Genomic DNA, 20,223 nt, shown 5'->3' on the forward strand with positions numbered 1-20,223 from the left:
ATAGGACTCGTCTTAATCCGAGTTACGGTTTAGGATTTATGGCCCTCCGATCGTCACTATGTCCTTTAACGTTGTGTAGAAATTTCTGACCTACTCGCACTTAGACCGTCGCCACGGTCAAACCAAGACGAGTTTGCTTCTGTAAATTTTACCACACTTAAGGGACTCATAGACGGAGCCATGGCCACTGGTCTCACCTTAATTCAGTAAGGGTAGAGGCCGTGGTGACTGACTGAAGTCAGACCTTGTTTTAAACTACTTTCATAAACGAAACCTACCTTACGCCTTTTGTTTAATGATGAATGATGATGACCCTTAAGACCTTAATTACATACCTTTTAACCTATTAAGACGATTTACTGACTTAGTACTATTTGACTTAGGTTGAGGACCTCGGACCATTTACTTGCACACCTTTCCCGACTACTACTTTACCGCTACATATCATTGTGAGTTATAGCATTCCCTTTTTACTTTAACTTATTTTGGGAACTGAGAATACATGCGGATTTTATGTTTTACATACTAGGCACGAGTACTTAAACTTTATATATGTGTGGGTTATATAACGGCAGAAACATTCCCTTTAGCTCGGTAACGTTTAATCATTGGTTTATGAACCGGTGAACGCGAATCTTAGATATGGATCCATAGGGTTTGACATCCCCACTCGGGCTAGTCGCGCTAGCAGTCAACGAGTGTTTAATACTTCGTAAACATACGCACTCGCCAAGTGTACTTTCAGGGGGTATTATAAACGTTAAGTTAGTTACCAAGTGCCCACGGTTAAACATATACTTTATCATACTGATTTGAAACGCTCTTTGTAGCACTGAAATCTCGTGGCCTACCTTACATATTGTTATACTTAAACTATAGCTCACCAACCTTTGTGTTGACGTTTTTAAGCATGTATTTCTCAGGTGCTTGAGGTTGCTTCCGCTGTGTACTAGTCGTGCTGTAGAACCCGCTGCTTAGAGTTGTCCACGCATGAACTACTTTACTTTGCATTCAAACATTCGTACTTTTGAACTATGACTTGTAACGACCATTGTGGTAATGTACACTTATTATTTGCTTCTACTTAGTGAAGCATGCTTTTGAAATGTAAAACATTTGATGTCGGTTATGACATCAGCTTTTTATCATGAATGCAACTTCTTTAATTACAGCATATAGTACTTAACCTTGTAATGATCCTGTTGTTGATGATTCGTACACGATGGTTTTGTACGGGGCATCACAGGTGCTATGCCATCTTAGCATATGTTAATAAAGTCAAAACGAAGGAAAAAGTGAAGAGCATCAATGGAGTGCCTGTGGCAAGAGATTTTCCAGAAGTCTTTCCGGAAGAGTTGCCGGGATTACCTCCATTTAGATCTGTAGAATTTCAAATAGATCTAGTACCAGGAGTTGCACCAGTGGCTCGTGCTCCATATCGACTTGCACCGTCTGAGTTAAAAGAACTTCAGAGTCAGTTAAAAGAATTATTGGACCGTGGATTCATACGACCAAGTACTTCACCGTGGGGAGCTCCGATTTTATTCGTCAAGAAGAAAGATGGATCTTTTAGGATGTGTATAGATTATCGTGAATTAAATAAGTTAACTATCAAGAATTGGTATCCACTACCGAGAATTGATGACTTATTTGATCAATTGCAAGGATCATGTATTTACTCGAAAATCGACCTAAGGTCGGGCTATCATCAACTACGCGTCAAAGAAGAAGATATTCCGAAAACTGCTTTTCGGACACGCTACGGTCATTATGAATTTTTGGTCATGCCGTTTGGATTAACGAATGCGCCAGCTGTATTCATGGACCTCATGAATCGAGTTTGTAGTCCGTATTTAGATAAGTTTGTTATCATTTTCATTGACGATATTCTTATCTATTCCAAGAGTGAGCAAGAGCATGAGCAGCATTTAAGGTTGGTATTAGAATTGTTAAGAAAAGAACAGTTATACGCCAAATTTTCTAAGTGTGCATTTTGGTTGAAAGAAGTGCAATTTCTTGGCCATGTTGTTAGTAGCAAAGGAATTCAGGTTGATCCAGCTAAAATTGAGGCCATTGAAAAATGGGAGACTCCTAAGACACCAACGCAGATACGCCAATTTTTGGGTTTAGCTGGTTATTATAGAAGGTTTATTCAAGATTTTTCCCGAATAGCTAAACCATTAACAGTGTTAATGCAAAAAGGGAAGAAGTACGAATGGACTTCTGAGCAGGAAAGTGCATTTCAATTACTGAAGAAGAAGTTGACTACAGCACCTATTTTATCGTTACCTGAAGGGAACGATGATTTTGAGATATATTGTGACGCTTCACGACAAGGTTTTGTTTGCGTCCTTATGCAACGGAAGAAAGTTATAGCATACACATCCCGACAATTGAAGATTCACGAGCGGAATTATACGACGCATGATTTAGAATTGGGAGCAGTAGTGTTTGCATTGAAGATATGGAGACACTATTTATATGGGGTTAAATGCACTGTGTTTACTGATCATAAAAGCCTTCAACATATTTTTGATCAGAAACAGCTGAACATGAGGCAACGTAGGTGGGTCGAGCTGATAAACGACTATGATTGTGAGATTCGCTATCATCCCGGGAAAGCGAATGTAGTGGCCGACGCTCTAAGGAGAAAGGAATGGGAACCAATTCGAGTACGAGCGATGAACATAAAAACTCGCATGAATCTCAACTCACAAATCAAAGAGGCCCAATGAGAAGCTCTTACTAAAGAAAACATAGGAAATGAAATAATGAAGAAGTATGGGAAACAACTCGTTATACGGGAAGACGGAATTCGATATTTTGCAAACCGTATTTGGGTACCAAAGTTGGGTGGATTAAGGAAGTTGATATTGAACGAGGCACATAAGACAAGATACTCGATACATCCTGGAGTTGGAAAGATGTATCAAGATCTTAAGACGCATTATTGGCGGCCTAATTTAAAGACAGATGTTGCAACATATGTTGGGGAATGTTTAACTTGTTCCAAAGTCAAAGCAGAACACCAGAAGCCGTCAGGGTTACTTCAACAACCAGAAATCCCAGAATGGAAATGGGATGGTATTACCATGGATTTCATCACAAAGTTACCTAAGACTGCCTGGGGTTATGACACCATTTGGGTAATAGTTGATCGTCTCACCAAATCTGCACATTTCTTGCCTATAAAGGAAACAGATAGAATGGAGAAACTATTATGATTATACATAAAGGAAATTGTTTCAAGGCATTGAATACCTATTTCCATTATATCCGATCGTGATAGTAGATTTACATCAAAGTTTTGGCAATCACTAATGGAGGCCCTGGGAACTCGTTTGGATATGAGCACCGTATATCATCCACAAACTGACGGGCAGAGTGAAAGAACAATTCAGACTCTTGAAGACATGCTCAGGGCATGTGTGATTGATTTTGGAAACGGATGGGATAAGTATCTACCATTAGCAGAATTCTCGTATAATAACAGTTATCATGCGAGCATTAAAGCTGCACCATTTGAAGCACTGTATGGAAGGAAGTGTAGATCCCCTATCTATTGGAATGAAGTAGGAGATCGACAATTAACTGGTCCCGAGATCATACACGAAACGACTGAGAAGATAGTACAAATCAAGGAGAGATTGAAAACAGCCCGTAGTCACCAAAAGAGCTACGCGGATGTCCGAAGGAAACCATTAGAGTTTCAGATCGGTGACATGGTTATGTTAAAGGTGTCACCTTGGAAAGGTGTAATACGTTTCGGTAAAAGGGGTAAACTGAACCCAAGGTATGTAGGCCCGTTTAAGATCATCGAACGCATTGGACCGGTAGCTTATCGACTCGAGTTACCGCAACAACTCGCCGGAGTACATAATACATTTCACGTATCAAACCTTAAGAAATGTCTTGCAAAGGAAGATCTCACTATTCCTCTTGAAGAAATCCAAGTCGACGAGAAACTACAATTCATAGAAGAACCAGTCAAAATCATGGACCGTGAAGTTAAACAACTCAAGCAGAGCAACATACCAATCGTTAAGGTTCGTTGGAATGCTCGAAGGGGTCCCGAGTTTACTTGGGAATGAGAGGATCAGATGAAACGAAAGTACCCACATTTGTTTCCCGAGAACGCAAAATAGGTACAATTTTAAAATTTCGGGACGAAATTTATTTAACGGGTAGGTACTGTAACGACCCGGATTTTTCCGATCATTTTATACCTATGAGATTAATATTTACATAAATTAAACCTTACCAACATGATAAGTAATCTAAATTGTTGAGATTTATGTTTTTAAAAAGAGTTTTACACAACGTTTGACCGTCCAATTTGACCGATGATATCACGAACTATATAACATACGATAATTATATGTTTGTGTATATATATGTATTTTTATATATTTAACATGATCTAAGAATGTTTTAACATCTCATTGTGTACTAATAACAATGAGTTATAAGTATATTTTGAGACTACTAACTTAAGTTTTCAAAACGATAACTATATGTGACGTTCTTCGACTTAAATACTTAAAACTTATAATGCTTATACATGTATCGTATAGATATGTATTTTATCACTTTTAAAGGATTTATATACATAAAACAATATAAGTATATTTATAAAAGATAGCTATATTTGAATCCTCGTTCCGTTTTCTCAAGATTTTTATACGTATATCTAGGGTATATGTACCCGTATCATACCCAGCTTCTATACGTATTTACTATTGGTATATACACATCACAATCACTTTATTAGCAGCCATGAGTCAGCCAATTTTGGATCTTAGCATGCATGATTAATCAATTTGGCATATTACAAGACTTTTGCACAATATTACAAATTTATACATCTTTTCACCACCATTTATACTCCATTCCAATTTCATTTTTACTACACATTTTCTCTAACCAAAAACACACTCTTAGGAACCTTAAGTGTTCTTCACAATCTCAGCAAATAACCATGAAGATCTAGCTTCAAAAACAAGCCTTAATCATCATAATAATTTCCTTACAAGAAAACTTCAATAATCCTTCCAAAAATACAAGTTTACTTCCAACCTTTTGATCCAACTCCACCACTCTTTTGGTTCTAAGATTTTTCTCATCTTTTACAGTAACTTGGTCCAAGTAACTTGAGGTAGTAACCTTGTTCATAACCTTATTCGATTCATATTTATATAGCTATCTTATTTTGTGTTGTAAAATTTTAACAACAAGAACATAGTTTGAATGATTTCAAACTTGTTTGCAAACTAAATAGATCCTTCTAACTTAACTTTTAAAACACTTCAAGACCTGTAATATATCATAATGATATGCTAACTTAACAAGATATAACTTGGTTTTACAAAGAACATCTTAAAAACTGAATCTACGTCGTCGAAATGCAACCGGGGGCTGTTTTGGGTTGGATAATTAAAAACTATCTTAAGCTTTGAATTGGAAGTTCATGTTCTGGAAGAATATGATATTTCTTATGAATATGTTAACACATAAAAATTTCATGGTTTAACTCAAAGTGTAAGTATTTTTAGAAAAATGATCATTAAATGTTGTTTTTATGATGGAAAATGATCACTTTCATAAGTTTCACCAAAGTTTGACCTATAACCTGTGATTTCAAATATAACCTAAGGTATTTTCAGTTCATAATCTTAAAATTTGACTCGATCCAAGGAAGTGGCAAGTTGAACCAACAAAAACGGAGTTGTAATGAAGAAACTAAGACTAAAACAAGATCGGGTATCCGAAGCTAGTTTAGCTACGAAAATATTTGGAGAAAAATTAAATTAATCATATATTTCTAATTAATATGATATTTCATATATATTTACTTATGATTTGATTTTATATATTACAGGACCACCCGTAAACAACACGAGAAGATTAATCATAAGACCTCATGATTGTACGCAACACGTCATTTGACAACACGGTACTTTATGTACGCAACACGTCACTTGACAACATGGTACCATGGGTCGAGATTAATTCTGATCAATACGAATACGATGGGGTCTTTATTTATTTTATTTAAGCAACTAATTGTGGACCACTAACATCGGACTGCTAACTACGGACTAAGAAAATATTAAAAGTATTAAAAGTATATATATATATATATATATATATATATATGTATATATATATATATATATATATATATATATATATATATATATATATATATATAACGATTACTTAAAAAGAAAATATGTTGATATATTATATATATGGTTAGGTTCGTGATATCTATCGGAGACCAAGTCGTGATAAATACCTTCAAGGCAAAAGTGAGTATATAGTCCCACTTTTAAACTCTAAATATTTTGGGATGAGAATACATGCATTTTATGATTTACGTTATGGACACAAGTGATTAAAAATATATATTCTACGTTGAGTTGTACCACTGGCATACTTCCCTGTAACTTGGTAACTATTATCTGTTGATAGATCTATCGGGCCTGACAACCCCAACCGGACTGGACGACCAGTATTCAACGGTTGCACAGTACTTCGTTTCGGTAACTACACTTGGTACGGTGTAGTAAGATTTCATAATAAAGGGAATATGTGACGTTGATTAAATGTTAAGTATGGTTATCAAGTGCTCAACAACTTAGAATATTTTTATTAAAACGTTTATATATGAAATCTTGTGGTCTATATTTATAACGGTGCCGGCATTAAACCTATATCTCACCAACTTTATGTTGACGTTTTAAGCATGTTTATTCTCAGGTGATAACTAAAAGCTTCCGCTGCAACATGTTGAATTTAAGCAAGATCTTGAGTATGCATATTTGTGTCAAAAATAAAACTTCATATCAGAGAATTTGTAATGTAAAATACGTTGGAAATCGTGTTGTTATCATCACATGTAAAGTTTGTAAGGCTAAGATTATCGCTAAACGATAATCATTATTATGTTGTTTAAACCTTATATTTGTAATAAATGTTATGGTTTGTATTGTAAAAACGAATGCAGTTTTTGAAAAACGTCACATATAGAGGTCAATACCTCGCGAAGAAATCATATGTTGTTGTATTCGTCCTTATGGTTAAGGTCGGGTTTTGACAGGTGGTAATGGTACTGTTGATGTTGTTGATGGTGGTACTTGTTATGTTGCTGGTGCTGCTGCTGGTGTTTGTAACCTTTGCACCATATTCTCCAAAGCCACTACCCGAGCGCGAAGCTCGTTGACTTCTTCTATTACACCTGGGTGATTGTCGGTTCGGACGAGCGGATAAATAAGATCTAGAATTTGGTGTAGTATATAATCATGACGAGATACTCTGGAAATGAGAGAAAATGGCGTTTCGAACAGGTTCGCCGGTAAGTGCTTCAGGTTCATTGCCAAGAGGGCAATGTGGTGGATGGAAAGGATCGCCTTCTTCTTGTCTCCAATGATTAAGGAGGCTATGAACCCATCCCCAATTCATCCAGAATAGATGATGGCTGATTGGTTGATCCATTCCAGTCACACTTTTTTCGGAGCTTGCGTGGGATTCCATTTCGGAATCCGAGGAACTTGAACTGATGACGAATTCCATTTCGGACGATTTGATAAAGGATTTTTCGATACGAAATGATTTTCCGGCTATCGGGTGGTATTCTAACTACATAGAATATCTATATATATAGATCAAAAGATTTCATAGATTACGGAGGAATTTACGCAATATGTCAGGCAAAGTTTACGGTAATAGATACGATAAGATATGATTTAGCAGATACGCTAAGATATGAATTTTGTCTATACACTATTCATGCAATCAATGCAGCAACACGTATCTAGACTTAGAATGATAAGCAGGTAATTTCCTAAGGATGGTAAGTAGATGATTTTCGACTAAAAATGATAAACAAAACTTTTGACATGCAGACACGGTCGAAGTCCAGACTCACTAATGCATCTTAACAACTATTAGTTAGACACACTAATGCAAGACCTGGTTTGCTAAGACCACCGCTCTGATACCAACTGAAAGGACCCGTTCATATACATTATAAACGATTCACAATAGTTGATTACATCGCGAGGTATTTGACCTCTATATGATACGTTTTACAAACATTGCATTCATTTTTAAAAGACAAACTTTCTTTACATTAAAAATTGACGGCATGCATACCATTTCATATTACATCCAACTATAATTGACTTAATATTAATCTTGATGAACTCAACGACTCGAATGCAACGTCTTTCAAAGTATGTCATGAATGACTCCAGGTAATATCCTTAAAATGAGCTAATGCACAGCGGAAGATTTCTTTAATACCTGAGAATAAACATGCTTTAAAGTGTCAACCAAAAGGTTGGTGAGTTCATTAGTTTATCATAATCAATCATTTTCGTAATAGTAATAGACCACAAGATTTCAGTTTCCATAAATATCCGTACACTCGCAAGTGTTTAAAAGTATTCTATAAGTTGTAGGCACCAGGTAACAAGCCTTAACATTCATGTTTTACCCTCTGAAGTACATCAGATCAGGTGTGTTTAAAATAACCTCGAAGTACTAAAGCATCCCATAGTCAGGATGGGGTTTGTCAGGCCCAATAGATCTATCTTTAGGATTCACGCCTACCGTACATAGACAAATAGTTTAATGTTACCAAGCTAAGGGTATATTTCTGGTTTAAACCCATATAGAATTAGTTTTAGTACTTGTGCCTACTTCGTAAAACATTTATAAAACAGCGCATGTATTCTCAGCCCAAAAATATATATTGCAAAAACAATTAAAAAGGGAGCAAATGAAACTCACAATACTGTATTTCATAGCAATTATGTATATGACGGCACTGAAAATGATAAACGTTAGGTTGACCTCACGAGCAATACCCTCGATCAATACCCATAACCTCCATAGCTATAACCCATAATTTCCTTAGCTCTATCCCGTTTGAAAATTTATTTTGAAATCTTCCGAGTATAACTCCGTCGTAGTATTTTATGTATACTAATAATATCTTGAAATAATACAAAAAAAAATATATATATGTAATTCGATTGAGAGAGTTTAGAGAAATATATTTTCAAATTTCTATGAAATAATGAAACCTATTGAATTCTATTTATAATAGATTTTTGAATTATTAAAGTGAATTATTAAAGTATGAATTATTAAAGTGAATTATTAAAGTATGAATTATTAAAGTGAATTATTAAAGTGAATTATTAAAGTATGAATTATTAAAGTGAATTATTAAAGTGAATTATTAAAGTATGAATTATTAAAGTGAATTATTAAAGTATGAATTATTAAAATGAAAGTAAAAAAAAGTAAAGTAAAGGTAAAGTTAAAGTATAGTAAAAGTATAAAACTATATACGTATAATACGCGTATAAATATATATAATATTAATTTAAATCGTTATATATATTTAATAAAATAAAATATAAATAGCGTTATCTTTATCATACTGGTTAAGTAATGAGTTGTCAAAAGTGGTTCTAGATATTTATAAAAGATATATACGTTTTAATAATAAAGTTCTTTTTAAACTGAAAACGTTTTTTGTACTTTTGAAACTAAATCAAATAAATATGATAATTTTGTTTTCCAAAACTAAATATATTTAAGAATCATTTTGTTAAAAGGTTAAAATAATGGAAATCGTTATACCACAAAACATTTTAGAAAAGTAGAATTATATATATTCATAATAGGTTTCAAGTTTTTAAATTACAGTCTGTTGGTGAAGCATGGGATAAAGTCCAAAGGTTAAATAAACGTATGAAATCATCTTAATGAAAAATGTCGAGTTACTTAACTTGTCGATATCCAACATCTAAGTTATTTACACTCCACGTTCTTATTTTCATATTAAATAAAATGAAAGTTAACATAGTTATCTTATCAAGGTCACGAGGAAAATATTATAAAACATGCCTTGGAAATTAAACAGGAATTTCCACTAACCCTTGTCTAGTTCCCGTTAATTGACACATTTGTTCTTATTTATAAATCACTTTACCATTTTCCGAATGTTGTCAAAAAGAATAGATTTCTTAAATCACAGTGGACCTCATAACATAGGCCCGTAATCATATCATAATGTATCTGATAATTCAATCATTTGATATTATCTCTTAATTCTGTCGATAAATATATCGAAACAAATACGTTCATGTAAAGTATCATATATCTAATACTTTGTTAATGTTTTCAGTTAATATTATATATTATATATACATATCTATATACTCATAATTGTTCGTGAATCGTCGAACACGGTCAAAGGGTAATTGATTACATGAATGTAGTTCCAAACTTTTTGAGATTCAACATTACAAATTCTGCTTATCGTGTCGGAAACATATAAAGGTTAAGTTTAAATTTGGTCGGAAATTTTCGGGTCGTCACATATTTCGTCAAACATTTATAAAAGCAGCGCATGTAGTCTCAGTCCCAAAAATATATATTGCAAAAGCATTTAAAAAGGGAGCAAATGAAAGTCACAGTACTGTATTTCGTAGCAATTATGCATATGACGGCACTGAACAAGTGCAGGGTTGGCCTCAGATTCACGAACCTATATTAGTATATATATATATTTGTATGTTGGTCAATATCTGTCTAACAATTAAGGTCGAATCATAGTGTACCACAATCATACTGCTCGAGACCGATATGCAAAAGTTAACAAAAATCAGTTTGACCCAAAAAATGACTTTCAAAATCTATACCTGTTTATTATATACCTTAAATATAGTCATTTTATATATTTAAATATATTTAACAGATTTTATTAGAGTAAATAACACAAGTCATATATTAAAAAAATAAAAATTTATATTAAAATTTATATATGATAAAAATATACTTTTATATATCTTAAGTAATATAATTTAATAAGTTCACTTAATATCATAAAAATATAGTAGTATGTGTTATTAATGTAATTATATTACGTGTGGTAAAAATATATTTGTATCACATATTTATTTGATAAAATAATATTGATAATAATAATAATGAGTAAAAGTTGTATTATTTTGTAATAACGATAATATTAATAAAGATAATGTTATTAAAAGTGTTTAATATAAATAACACGGGTAATAATGATGATGATATTAATAATACTAATAAAATTGATAATAACGATAATTTTAAATAAAACAGTGGTTTTAAATTCTATACTTTTAATAATACTATATTCTTAATAAAAACGATAATTCTTAATAATAATAATAATTTTTAATAGAATGATAGTTTTAATAAAAATGATAAATTTTAAATGATATTTGATAGTATCGATACTTTAATATTAGTAAAAAAATAATATAATTTATCTCAATAATAGTATTTACTATATATAATAATTATCATAATAAGAATAGTAATAATCATATTTTATAAAAATAATTCTATTAAAAATGATAATTTAATAATAATCCTAATATGATAATAATGATAATATTTTATAATAAAAATGATATTTCTATTAGAAATGATAATTTTAATAAAAGTGATAATTTTTAATATTAATGATACTTTTAATGATAAAAAGAATAAAATGATAGTTTTTATAAAAATGTTAATTTTAATAATAACGATAATAATAATAATAACAATAACAATTTTAATGCTAATAATTATATTGTTAATGATAATGATAATAATTATAATTATTAGATAATAATAATAATGACGATAATAACGACGATAGTAATAATAATAATAATCATTTTTAATAATAATACGAAAATTAATGATAATTCAGTTGGTCATATCTTTTAATCCGTTCATCGAAACCACACGACTTCTAAATGAAAAGTTATTAATTTTTTGCCAGCTTTTCAACGACATGCATATCATATACCTTATCTCAGTAGCATATGTATTAAATTCACGATTTAACATAAACTATATAACGACCAAAATAAACATTCAAGCCTGCATAATTATATATACTCGAGCACTAGTCAGGGATACACTATTAATATATAAAAGATAAGATATGCATGCTCACGTATCAATATTGTGATTCAATATTGCAGGAAAAGTACATAGACACAACGGAGATGATAAACACTAGATTGACCTCACGAGCATACCCCCGAACAATCCCCATAACCTCCATAGCTATAACCCATAATTTCCTTAGCTCTATCCCACTCGAAAAACTCATTTTGAAATCACCCGAACATCACTCCGTCATATTATTTTATGTATAATACTACTAATAATAATAAGATTAATATAAAAAATAATATTAATTTTAATAATAATAATATATATATTTATATAATTGAGAGAAGTGATCGAGAGAAAACATGAATGAATTCGCAGAACGATCGAGCCTTTTATGCTACTGAACTGGACCCTGATACCTCCGCGATTGTGGAGGGGTTTAGTGTTTTTGTGCCGCGATCGCGGCGTGTCCCCTTCCAGCTCATACTCGAATGATTAAGGGCTGCCGACGGTTTTTAATTATATTTAATATATAATATATTTAATTTATATAATTAATTATATATAATATAATATTTACACGCAAAGTGGACTTGTAACTTTTGTTCCAACGATTTGTACGATGACGCTCGAGTCATGACCCGCTTCCGGTTTTTTGAACGTCATTTCATACACTAAGAAAACTAGCATTTTATGTTTCGTGAATCGTACCCTTGTCACAATATAGACTTAGATTATCAATAAACTATATCACTTGAAAGGTAATATTAACGTTCGAGTGTTTTGGTCATTTGCTTCATTAAATCAACTTCTCATTGTTTATTAAAATATGTTTAATAATATCGAAACGTTTTAATTTATACTTTATCACATTGTAATATATATATATATATATATATATATATATATATATATATATATATATATATATATATATAGAAAAATATAAATTTGTACATCTTATTGAAATATTTATTTACTAATATAATATTTTTAGTTTTTCAAAAATAATTATATTTCGAAGTTTATTTATAACCATTTAAATAATAGAAAATATTATGTTATATTACGTTTACGTTTTTGAAACTATATATATATATATATATATATATATATATATATATATATATATATATATATATATATATATATATATATATATATATATATATATATATATATATATATATATATATATATATATATATATATATATATATATATATATATATATATATTATAAATTATAATACAAAGCTTTAATTAAGTTCTTCTAAACTCATAAGCAAATTATCTTAATAAATGTTTTAATAATAAAGTTCTTTTTAAACTGAAAACGTTTTTGTACGTTTGAAACTAAATGAAACAAATATTAAACTTTTTTTATTCAAAACTAAATATATATAAGAATCATTTTAAAAGGTTAAAATTATGGAATTCGTTACATCATACAACGTTTTAGAAAAGTAAAATTATATGTACTCATAATAGGTTTCAAGTTTTTAAATTACCATTTGTTGATGAAACGTGAGATAAAGTCCAAAGGTTAATTAAACGTATAAAATCATCTTAATGTAAAACGTTGATTACTTAACTTGCCACTATCCGACATCTAAGTTATCTACATTCTACATTCTTACTTTCACATTAAATAAAATGAAAGTTAAAATAGTTATCTTGACAAAGTCACGAGGAAAATATTGTAAAGCATGAATTTGAAATCAAACAGAAATCTCCACTAACCTTTGTCTAGTTCTCGTTAATTGACACTTTTGTTCTTACATGTAATTTACTTTACCAATTTTCCGAATACCGTTAAAACGGAAAGGTTTCTTAAATCAAAGTGGACCTCTCAACAGAGACCCGTAATCATATCACAATGTATCTGATAATTCAATCATTTGATATTATCTTCTTATTCCATCGATAAACATCTTGGAGCAAATACGTTCATGTAAAGTATTGTACATTTAATACATTATTAACGTTTTCAAGTTATAATATATATATACACACACAATCATATCCATTTGTATAATGGTTCGTGAATCTTCGGAATTGGTCGAGGTTAAATGAATGTATGAACACAGTTTAAAATTCTTGAAATTCAACTTAACAAACTTTGCTTATCGTGCCGGAATTATATAAAGATAAAGTTTAAATTTGGTCGAAAATTTTCGGGTTGTCACAGCAAGGCCAATCTCGAAAAATGGCCAGCAACTGACATATCTAAACTATTGGCCCGAAAACTAGAAATGTTACAATGAGATGAGCTCAACACGAATGATAATTTTTAGCCGTCCGCATCTTGCACATGTTAGTTAGCCAATTCCACTACCATGATTAAATGATACTACATGCGATTTGGGGTTGATCAACCATTGTGACCAGTCAAGCAATACCTTTTTAAACCTCTTTGTAATCCAGTTGAAACTTTTGCATTTGGATTTTCGAGAAGATTATATTGGGATCCCACATCTTTTTTTGAAATACCTTTAGATTTATACTCTTTCATATTAAATACCTGCAAACCCATTTAGTTGCTTGTCAAATAGTCTTACCCATCAATGTGTTACTCTTCGGAGTAATAATAATAGTATAATGTCTTTAAAAAAAAAAAAAAAAAAAAAAAAAAAAAAAAAAAAAACTAGTATGATGATGATGATGATGATGATGATGATGATGATGGAGATCACCCTCGAAGACTCCGGCCCCCGAATTACCTCCAAAACGAGTAGTCACCTTGGTATTAGTAGACATTCAAAGCGAGAAGGTAAAAAATATTAATATAAATTATATCAATTAGTAATTTTAATTGTACAATTTCCTTTTCAGTTTGATCCACATTAATACGTCCATAGTGTCAAATCCATATTACAATCAGCATAATCATCATCCCAATCAAACCCTTTTTTCATCCCCGGTGGTGTAATCACCAATCCTTCGGCCATACTAGTATAAAAGCTTGGCATATTAAACATAGCCTCTTCATCAATAAACGACGCCGTCTCTTCAACCTTTGCAACCACGTCATCATTATCTTCTTCCCTCTTTAAAGATAACAACGAACATGTCTTATTGTTATATAGTTTTGATCCAAATGAATAAGCTTCTTCGAGATCAGCTTCTTGAATATCATGCAGAGAACATGACTTGGCCCGTCTAATCTGACGGGCCGAATCAAAAAAGTTCACTGGCGAATTATCGCCAGGTAGAGCTACGGTTGCTGCATCATATGCCCTAGCTGCCATTTCAGGGGTCTGGAATGTTCCTAACCATATTCTTGATTGTTTACTAGGCTCGTGAATTTCACATACCGGGTTTCTTGTTTCCTTAAACCTTTTTCTAGCGGATTTTCGTTTAGCAAATTTTTTTGATGTCAGTACACACGAATTTCTAATCTCGGTTTGAGAAGAAGAAGATGATGATGATGTTGTTGTTGAAGAAGAAAAACCATCATCTTCAATTATTTCCATGTCTGTAATTGGCATGCAGAATACAGATATAAGGAATTACTTATAGAAGAAAAGGTGATGTAAATTCACAGTAAGTTCCAATGATGTATATGAACTAGGAATATAAGTCTTTTTTGCTTAAAAGGAATATTTCGATAAAGTTGAAACAAGAAAGTGACTAGAATACCCACACGTGACACAATTTATGGCATATGAACAGGTGATTAATTTTTTATATTATAAACACTTGCTAGATTTGACGACCAAAGAAAAACATAAAATAACAACAACAAAAAAATGATGTTTCGTGCTTCCATATTTTGTCATTTTCTCTTGTTTTGTGGGGATGAGGGGTGGACCATATAGTGATTGCAAGCGATTTTGTAGTTCACATTCACTCGTTTTGTTTTAGTTTGAGTTGCATGACAAATTTTTCACTTTTTAAACGAGAGAAAAGAATTTGCCTGTGATTTAGTGTAGTGTGAAATTTTGAAATTGTAATACGGTGAGTGTTAAATTTAACGTATTGTCAAATTTGAGTAAGTTCCATTAATTTTTATTTTTATTTAATATAATTAAAACAATTAATATCATTAATGTTAAATAGAATCATAAAATAAAAAATAATTAATTAATAATTCTTGAAAATAACCAAAAAATTACGTAAAATACATGATCAAATAATACTAAAAAATTATTCTTCATCATTAGCAGGGCCGGTCCCGAGAAATTGAGTGCCCCGTGCGAGGCGAAAAGAAAGGCCCCTAATGCCTTAACGAATAATACATATCATTTAAAAAAAACTATAATTAACGTCATATCAATAAAGATAAAGAATTTAGCATTAGAATTACATACCGTAATAGTTAATCAATGATTATAGAAGCTCTCATCGCATTCTTGGTAGCGAATTGTTTAATTATCTCTTCACAATTTATACTCTCTAAAATTTCATTTTCAATAGTCTTCATCGCCAATCCACTCAGTCTTTGTTGGGACATTGTTGATCGTAGGTAATTTTTCAATAATTGTAACTGGAATAGTACACCAGCTTGAGACTTTTTCATTTCTTCATCTTGTATTTTTCTCTTACGTTTTGCATAACCAGATAACTGTTTAGGAGCCATCTTTAATCTTATTCACCAAATCAATAACCATAGTCAAAGATCATATTTTAAACCTAACTTATGTACCATATAACTTATACTTTATTAATTTTTACGTCTCATGACAAATTTTCAATGTACTCTAAATATTACGTAATATATAATCTATATATTAAAAAGATATTAATGGTGAGAAAAAAAATTGTAGACATTAAGTTACTAACACCAGCCAAAATCACTTTTAAAATTTGTCAACACCACGGGTTCTTAAACTCAAAAAAACTTTTAAAATTCGTCAACACCATGGACTCTTAAACCCAAAAGTAATTTTTTTAATTCAACAACACCACGGGCTCTTAAACTCAAAAGAATTTTTAAAATTTGTCAACATCACGGGCTCTTAAATAATTTATATACTTTACCTATTTTTAGTATCGCTATTTACATACCAATATGAACTGCAAATTACATTTTTTGCACGGTTTTTTACACACCCGTGCAACGCACGGGCTCAAAAACCTAGTATATATATATATGTGTGTGTGTGTATGTGTGTGTGTGTGTGTGTGTGTGTGTGTGTTGAGGTCAAACCGCTAAAATAATCAACCAATCACAGTCACTCACGTGTCCCTAACGCTCCCGATTATAGCCCTTTGAAATTAAACTGACGCTCTTTTGACGTTTAATTTGACATCACGTAACGGAAGTTAAAGGCGTCAAATCTTGCCAACCTGAATTATGAGGTTGTTTTAAAGCCCCACAATGAGTGGTTTTAATAATAACAACAACAACAACCACCATAATAATAATAATAATAATAATAATAATAATAATAATAATAATAATAATAATAATAATAATAATAATAATAAGAAGAATAATAATAATAATAATAATAATAATAATAATAATAATAATAATAATAATAATAATAGTAATAGTAATAATAGTAATAGTAATAATAATAATAATAATAATAATAATAATAATAATAATAATAATAATAATAATAATAATAATAATAATAATAATAATAATAATAATAATAATAATAATGGTGTTAAAATTGTGGACTAAATGAAAAGAGCATTGTAGTACTCTCTTAATTACACCTATATTGTAGTATTAACTTGGTTCAAGTTTATGTAGTTTATGTCCCTTATTAAAATTAAATATAATGAACTTTGATTTAATTGATAGCTAGCAACTGATAATTAAATTCCTTCTACAATAAATGTACATGTACATTATTTATCATGTACGTATCCAGCTGTAACGTGAATCATGTTTGTATATACGCATCATATTCATAGTGTGGTCGTCATATCGAAATATTATTTCCAATATCTTTTTTTCCTTTGTGCTAAAATAACTATTATTATTAAAATTAAAGGACTTTTGTTAATAAATAAAAGACCTCCAAATCGATACAATCAAACGAAACAATAACGAATGGCTCGAAAACGTACACCAACACGACCAACCAAACTGTTGGTGCATTATAGTCCCCGAGTTCATTACGATCAAGTTGAAATACTTTAACGTTTCACTTTCACTGTTGGAATGCAACCGCAAGGTTGCACATGTTGTGTGTATATAAAGGGAATTACGGGTTCATTGTTAGGGTTACGAATCCTAGCCACTCCTAAACGTCCTAATCGATTCCCTGGTCTTCTAGCATTCATCTTGGTCGATCTTTAACACTCTAAAGTCGATTATAACCTAAAGATCAAAGTATTATTGTGTGTTTTGAGTATAAAACGCAATATCGAGTTTTTTCGCACTCGATATTGAAGATTAGATCGTTTAATCCTGTTTACACGATCCTATAAGTGGTATCAGAGCTTGTGTACGTGATTGAACGATCGGTTTTGTGTCAAAATCGTTTACAAGGTTTTTCAAAGTTTGGGTTTTTTATTGAAAAATCCATAAATCTTAAAACTTTTACGTGTTTAATCATGTTTTTGTTAACCTAAACTGTTTATCAGGTCTAAATTTGTGTTTTGAACGTTAAAAACCTTAACTTTTTGATCCAGATCGAGTGCTAGAACCAATCCAACCCAAAACCCTAGTTTTTGTGCAGTTTTCTGCCCAGATTCGACCAAGAATACAACCGTACGGTTACACTCTGCAACCGTACGGATACATCACCCGGGTACTGCAACCGCACGAATACACATCTGCATCCGTGTATTACCCAACTGTTTCAACTCCAACCATGTGTCACTGCAATCGTACGGATACACCCTGTACCCGTTCGGTTACACCTGCAACCGTATTTACCTCACTCAGTTAAACTCTGCAACCGTGTAGTCTGCAACCATGTTAGTGCAACCATGTGTACCTTGCAACCGTGTTAATTTGTGCAACCGTGTTCTGAAACCGTGTTATTTTCTGCAACCGTGTATTGCAACCGTACGGTTACAATGCCAGATCATTTTGATTGTTCAAAAATGCAGTCCTCTCTAGTTGGTGCTTCCTTGTCGGGTCTACATCATTTGCTTAAGACAGAGAATGAGATAGGAAGCGCGTATCGTTTACCTAGGCTTGAATCACTTGATGACTTTGCTGAATGGAAACCTAGGTTCTTAATCTCACTGAACGGGATAGACTCACGCCTATACAACTTCTTAAAGGTTGAGTATACGTTCCCACTTAAGGATCATGGTGAAGCCAAGACTCCTATGGAACTGAATACAGTTGAAAGAGAGGATTACAACTTAGAATGCAAAACCTACAGTCACCTTACTCAGGTTCTTTCTAAGGAAATATTTCATCATATTGAGACTCATCTGACCGCATATGCTATGTGGAATGCAATTGAGAGTGCAGTTGAGGGGAGTGCTGAATACCGGAAGACTAAGGGTAAGGTTCTCAAAAAGGAATGGAAGAATTTTGTGGTTCAGCCTGATGAATCTTTGAAAGCTCCTGTTGCTAGGTATCGTCACTTATTGACAGAGCTTAAACGCTTCGATATTTTCTTCACCAATAAGAAGATTGTGCAGTGTTTTCGTGAGGGTTTACCGATTAAGTGGGATCCTATTGTGCAAGAGATTGAGAAGACTTGTGTGATCTTAGATAACTCTTTTAGCAGTTTCGTTACTAAGTTACAAGCAAAGGAACTTGATATGCAGGAAAGGTTGAAAAGATTGGAGGTGGTTCAGAACCCCGTGGTTTACAAAGCTCCAGCAATTGGTTCAACAAACAAGAAACACGCACCTCCTCAAACAGCTTTCACTTCGAACACTCAGAAGCTAATGTCTAGTTATGTTACTCCAGCTCCACAAAGTGTTCTTCCCAAGACTACTTCATGCAAGGAGGAGTATACTGAGGTCATGAAAACAGATAACATTCGTTTGTGTACTATTTAAGGGGTTGAGGAGGACATGGCGTTGTTTGCAATGGTTTTAAATTCGTATAATGATCTGCTGAATGGACGCATCGGGAACAGTCATTTGGAACAAGAGGATTATGATCAGATCGATGAGAATGAAATGGAGAAGATGGACATCCTCTGGGCTATGGGTAGTGTTATTCGTAGAGCGAAGAGGTATCTTCAGAAGACTGGTGAGAAGAATTTGGGTGTCATCAAGAACACCAAGTTTGGCTTCGACATGAACAAAGTTAGGTGCTTCAATTGTAATGAGTTGGGACACTTCAAGAGAAACTGTAGCAAGCCAAAGTAACCAGGATTTTATAATCCATTTCAC

The 20,223-nt window shown here is 32.0% G+C and overlaps 1 protein-coding gene across 1 annotated transcript; it reads right to left on the reverse strand.

Annotated features, from left to right (window-relative positions):
- Window positions 1-14,798: 14,798 nt before the first annotated feature.
- On the reverse strand, window positions 14,799-16,534 carry LOC139891356 (dehydration-responsive element-binding protein 1B-like). The gene is made up of 2 exons (XM_071874322.1): window positions 16,348-16,534; window positions 14,799-15,430 (listed from the first exon to the last, which is right to left on the reverse strand). Exons 1-2 carry the CDS (start codon window positions 16,532-16,534, stop codon window positions 14,799-14,801), a joined length of 819 nt encoding a protein of 272 aa, XP_071730423.1.
- Window positions 16,535-20,223: the final 3,689 nt, after the last annotated feature.

This window comes from Rutidosis leptorrhynchoides, chromosome 1 (genome assembly GCF_046630445.1).
Source record: "Rutidosis leptorrhynchoides isolate AG116_Rl617_1_P2 chromosome 1, CSIRO_AGI_Rlap_v1, whole genome shotgun sequence".
Classification (NCBI taxonomy): domain Eukaryota; kingdom Viridiplantae; phylum Streptophyta; class Magnoliopsida; order Asterales; family Asteraceae; genus Rutidosis; species Rutidosis leptorrhynchoides.

What these genes read in the sequence shown, in the direction of transcription:
- LOC139891356 (XM_071874322.1), bottom strand. Translation starts at nt 16,534, where the DNA reads ATGGCTCCTAAACAGTTATCTGGTTATGCAAAACGTAAGAGAAAAATA. An exon ending in TGAAAATGAAATTTTAGAGA is followed by an intron (nt 15,431 to 16,347) that starts GTATAAATTGTG and finishes TGCCAATTACAG; the next exon opens with ACATGGAAATAATTGAAGAT.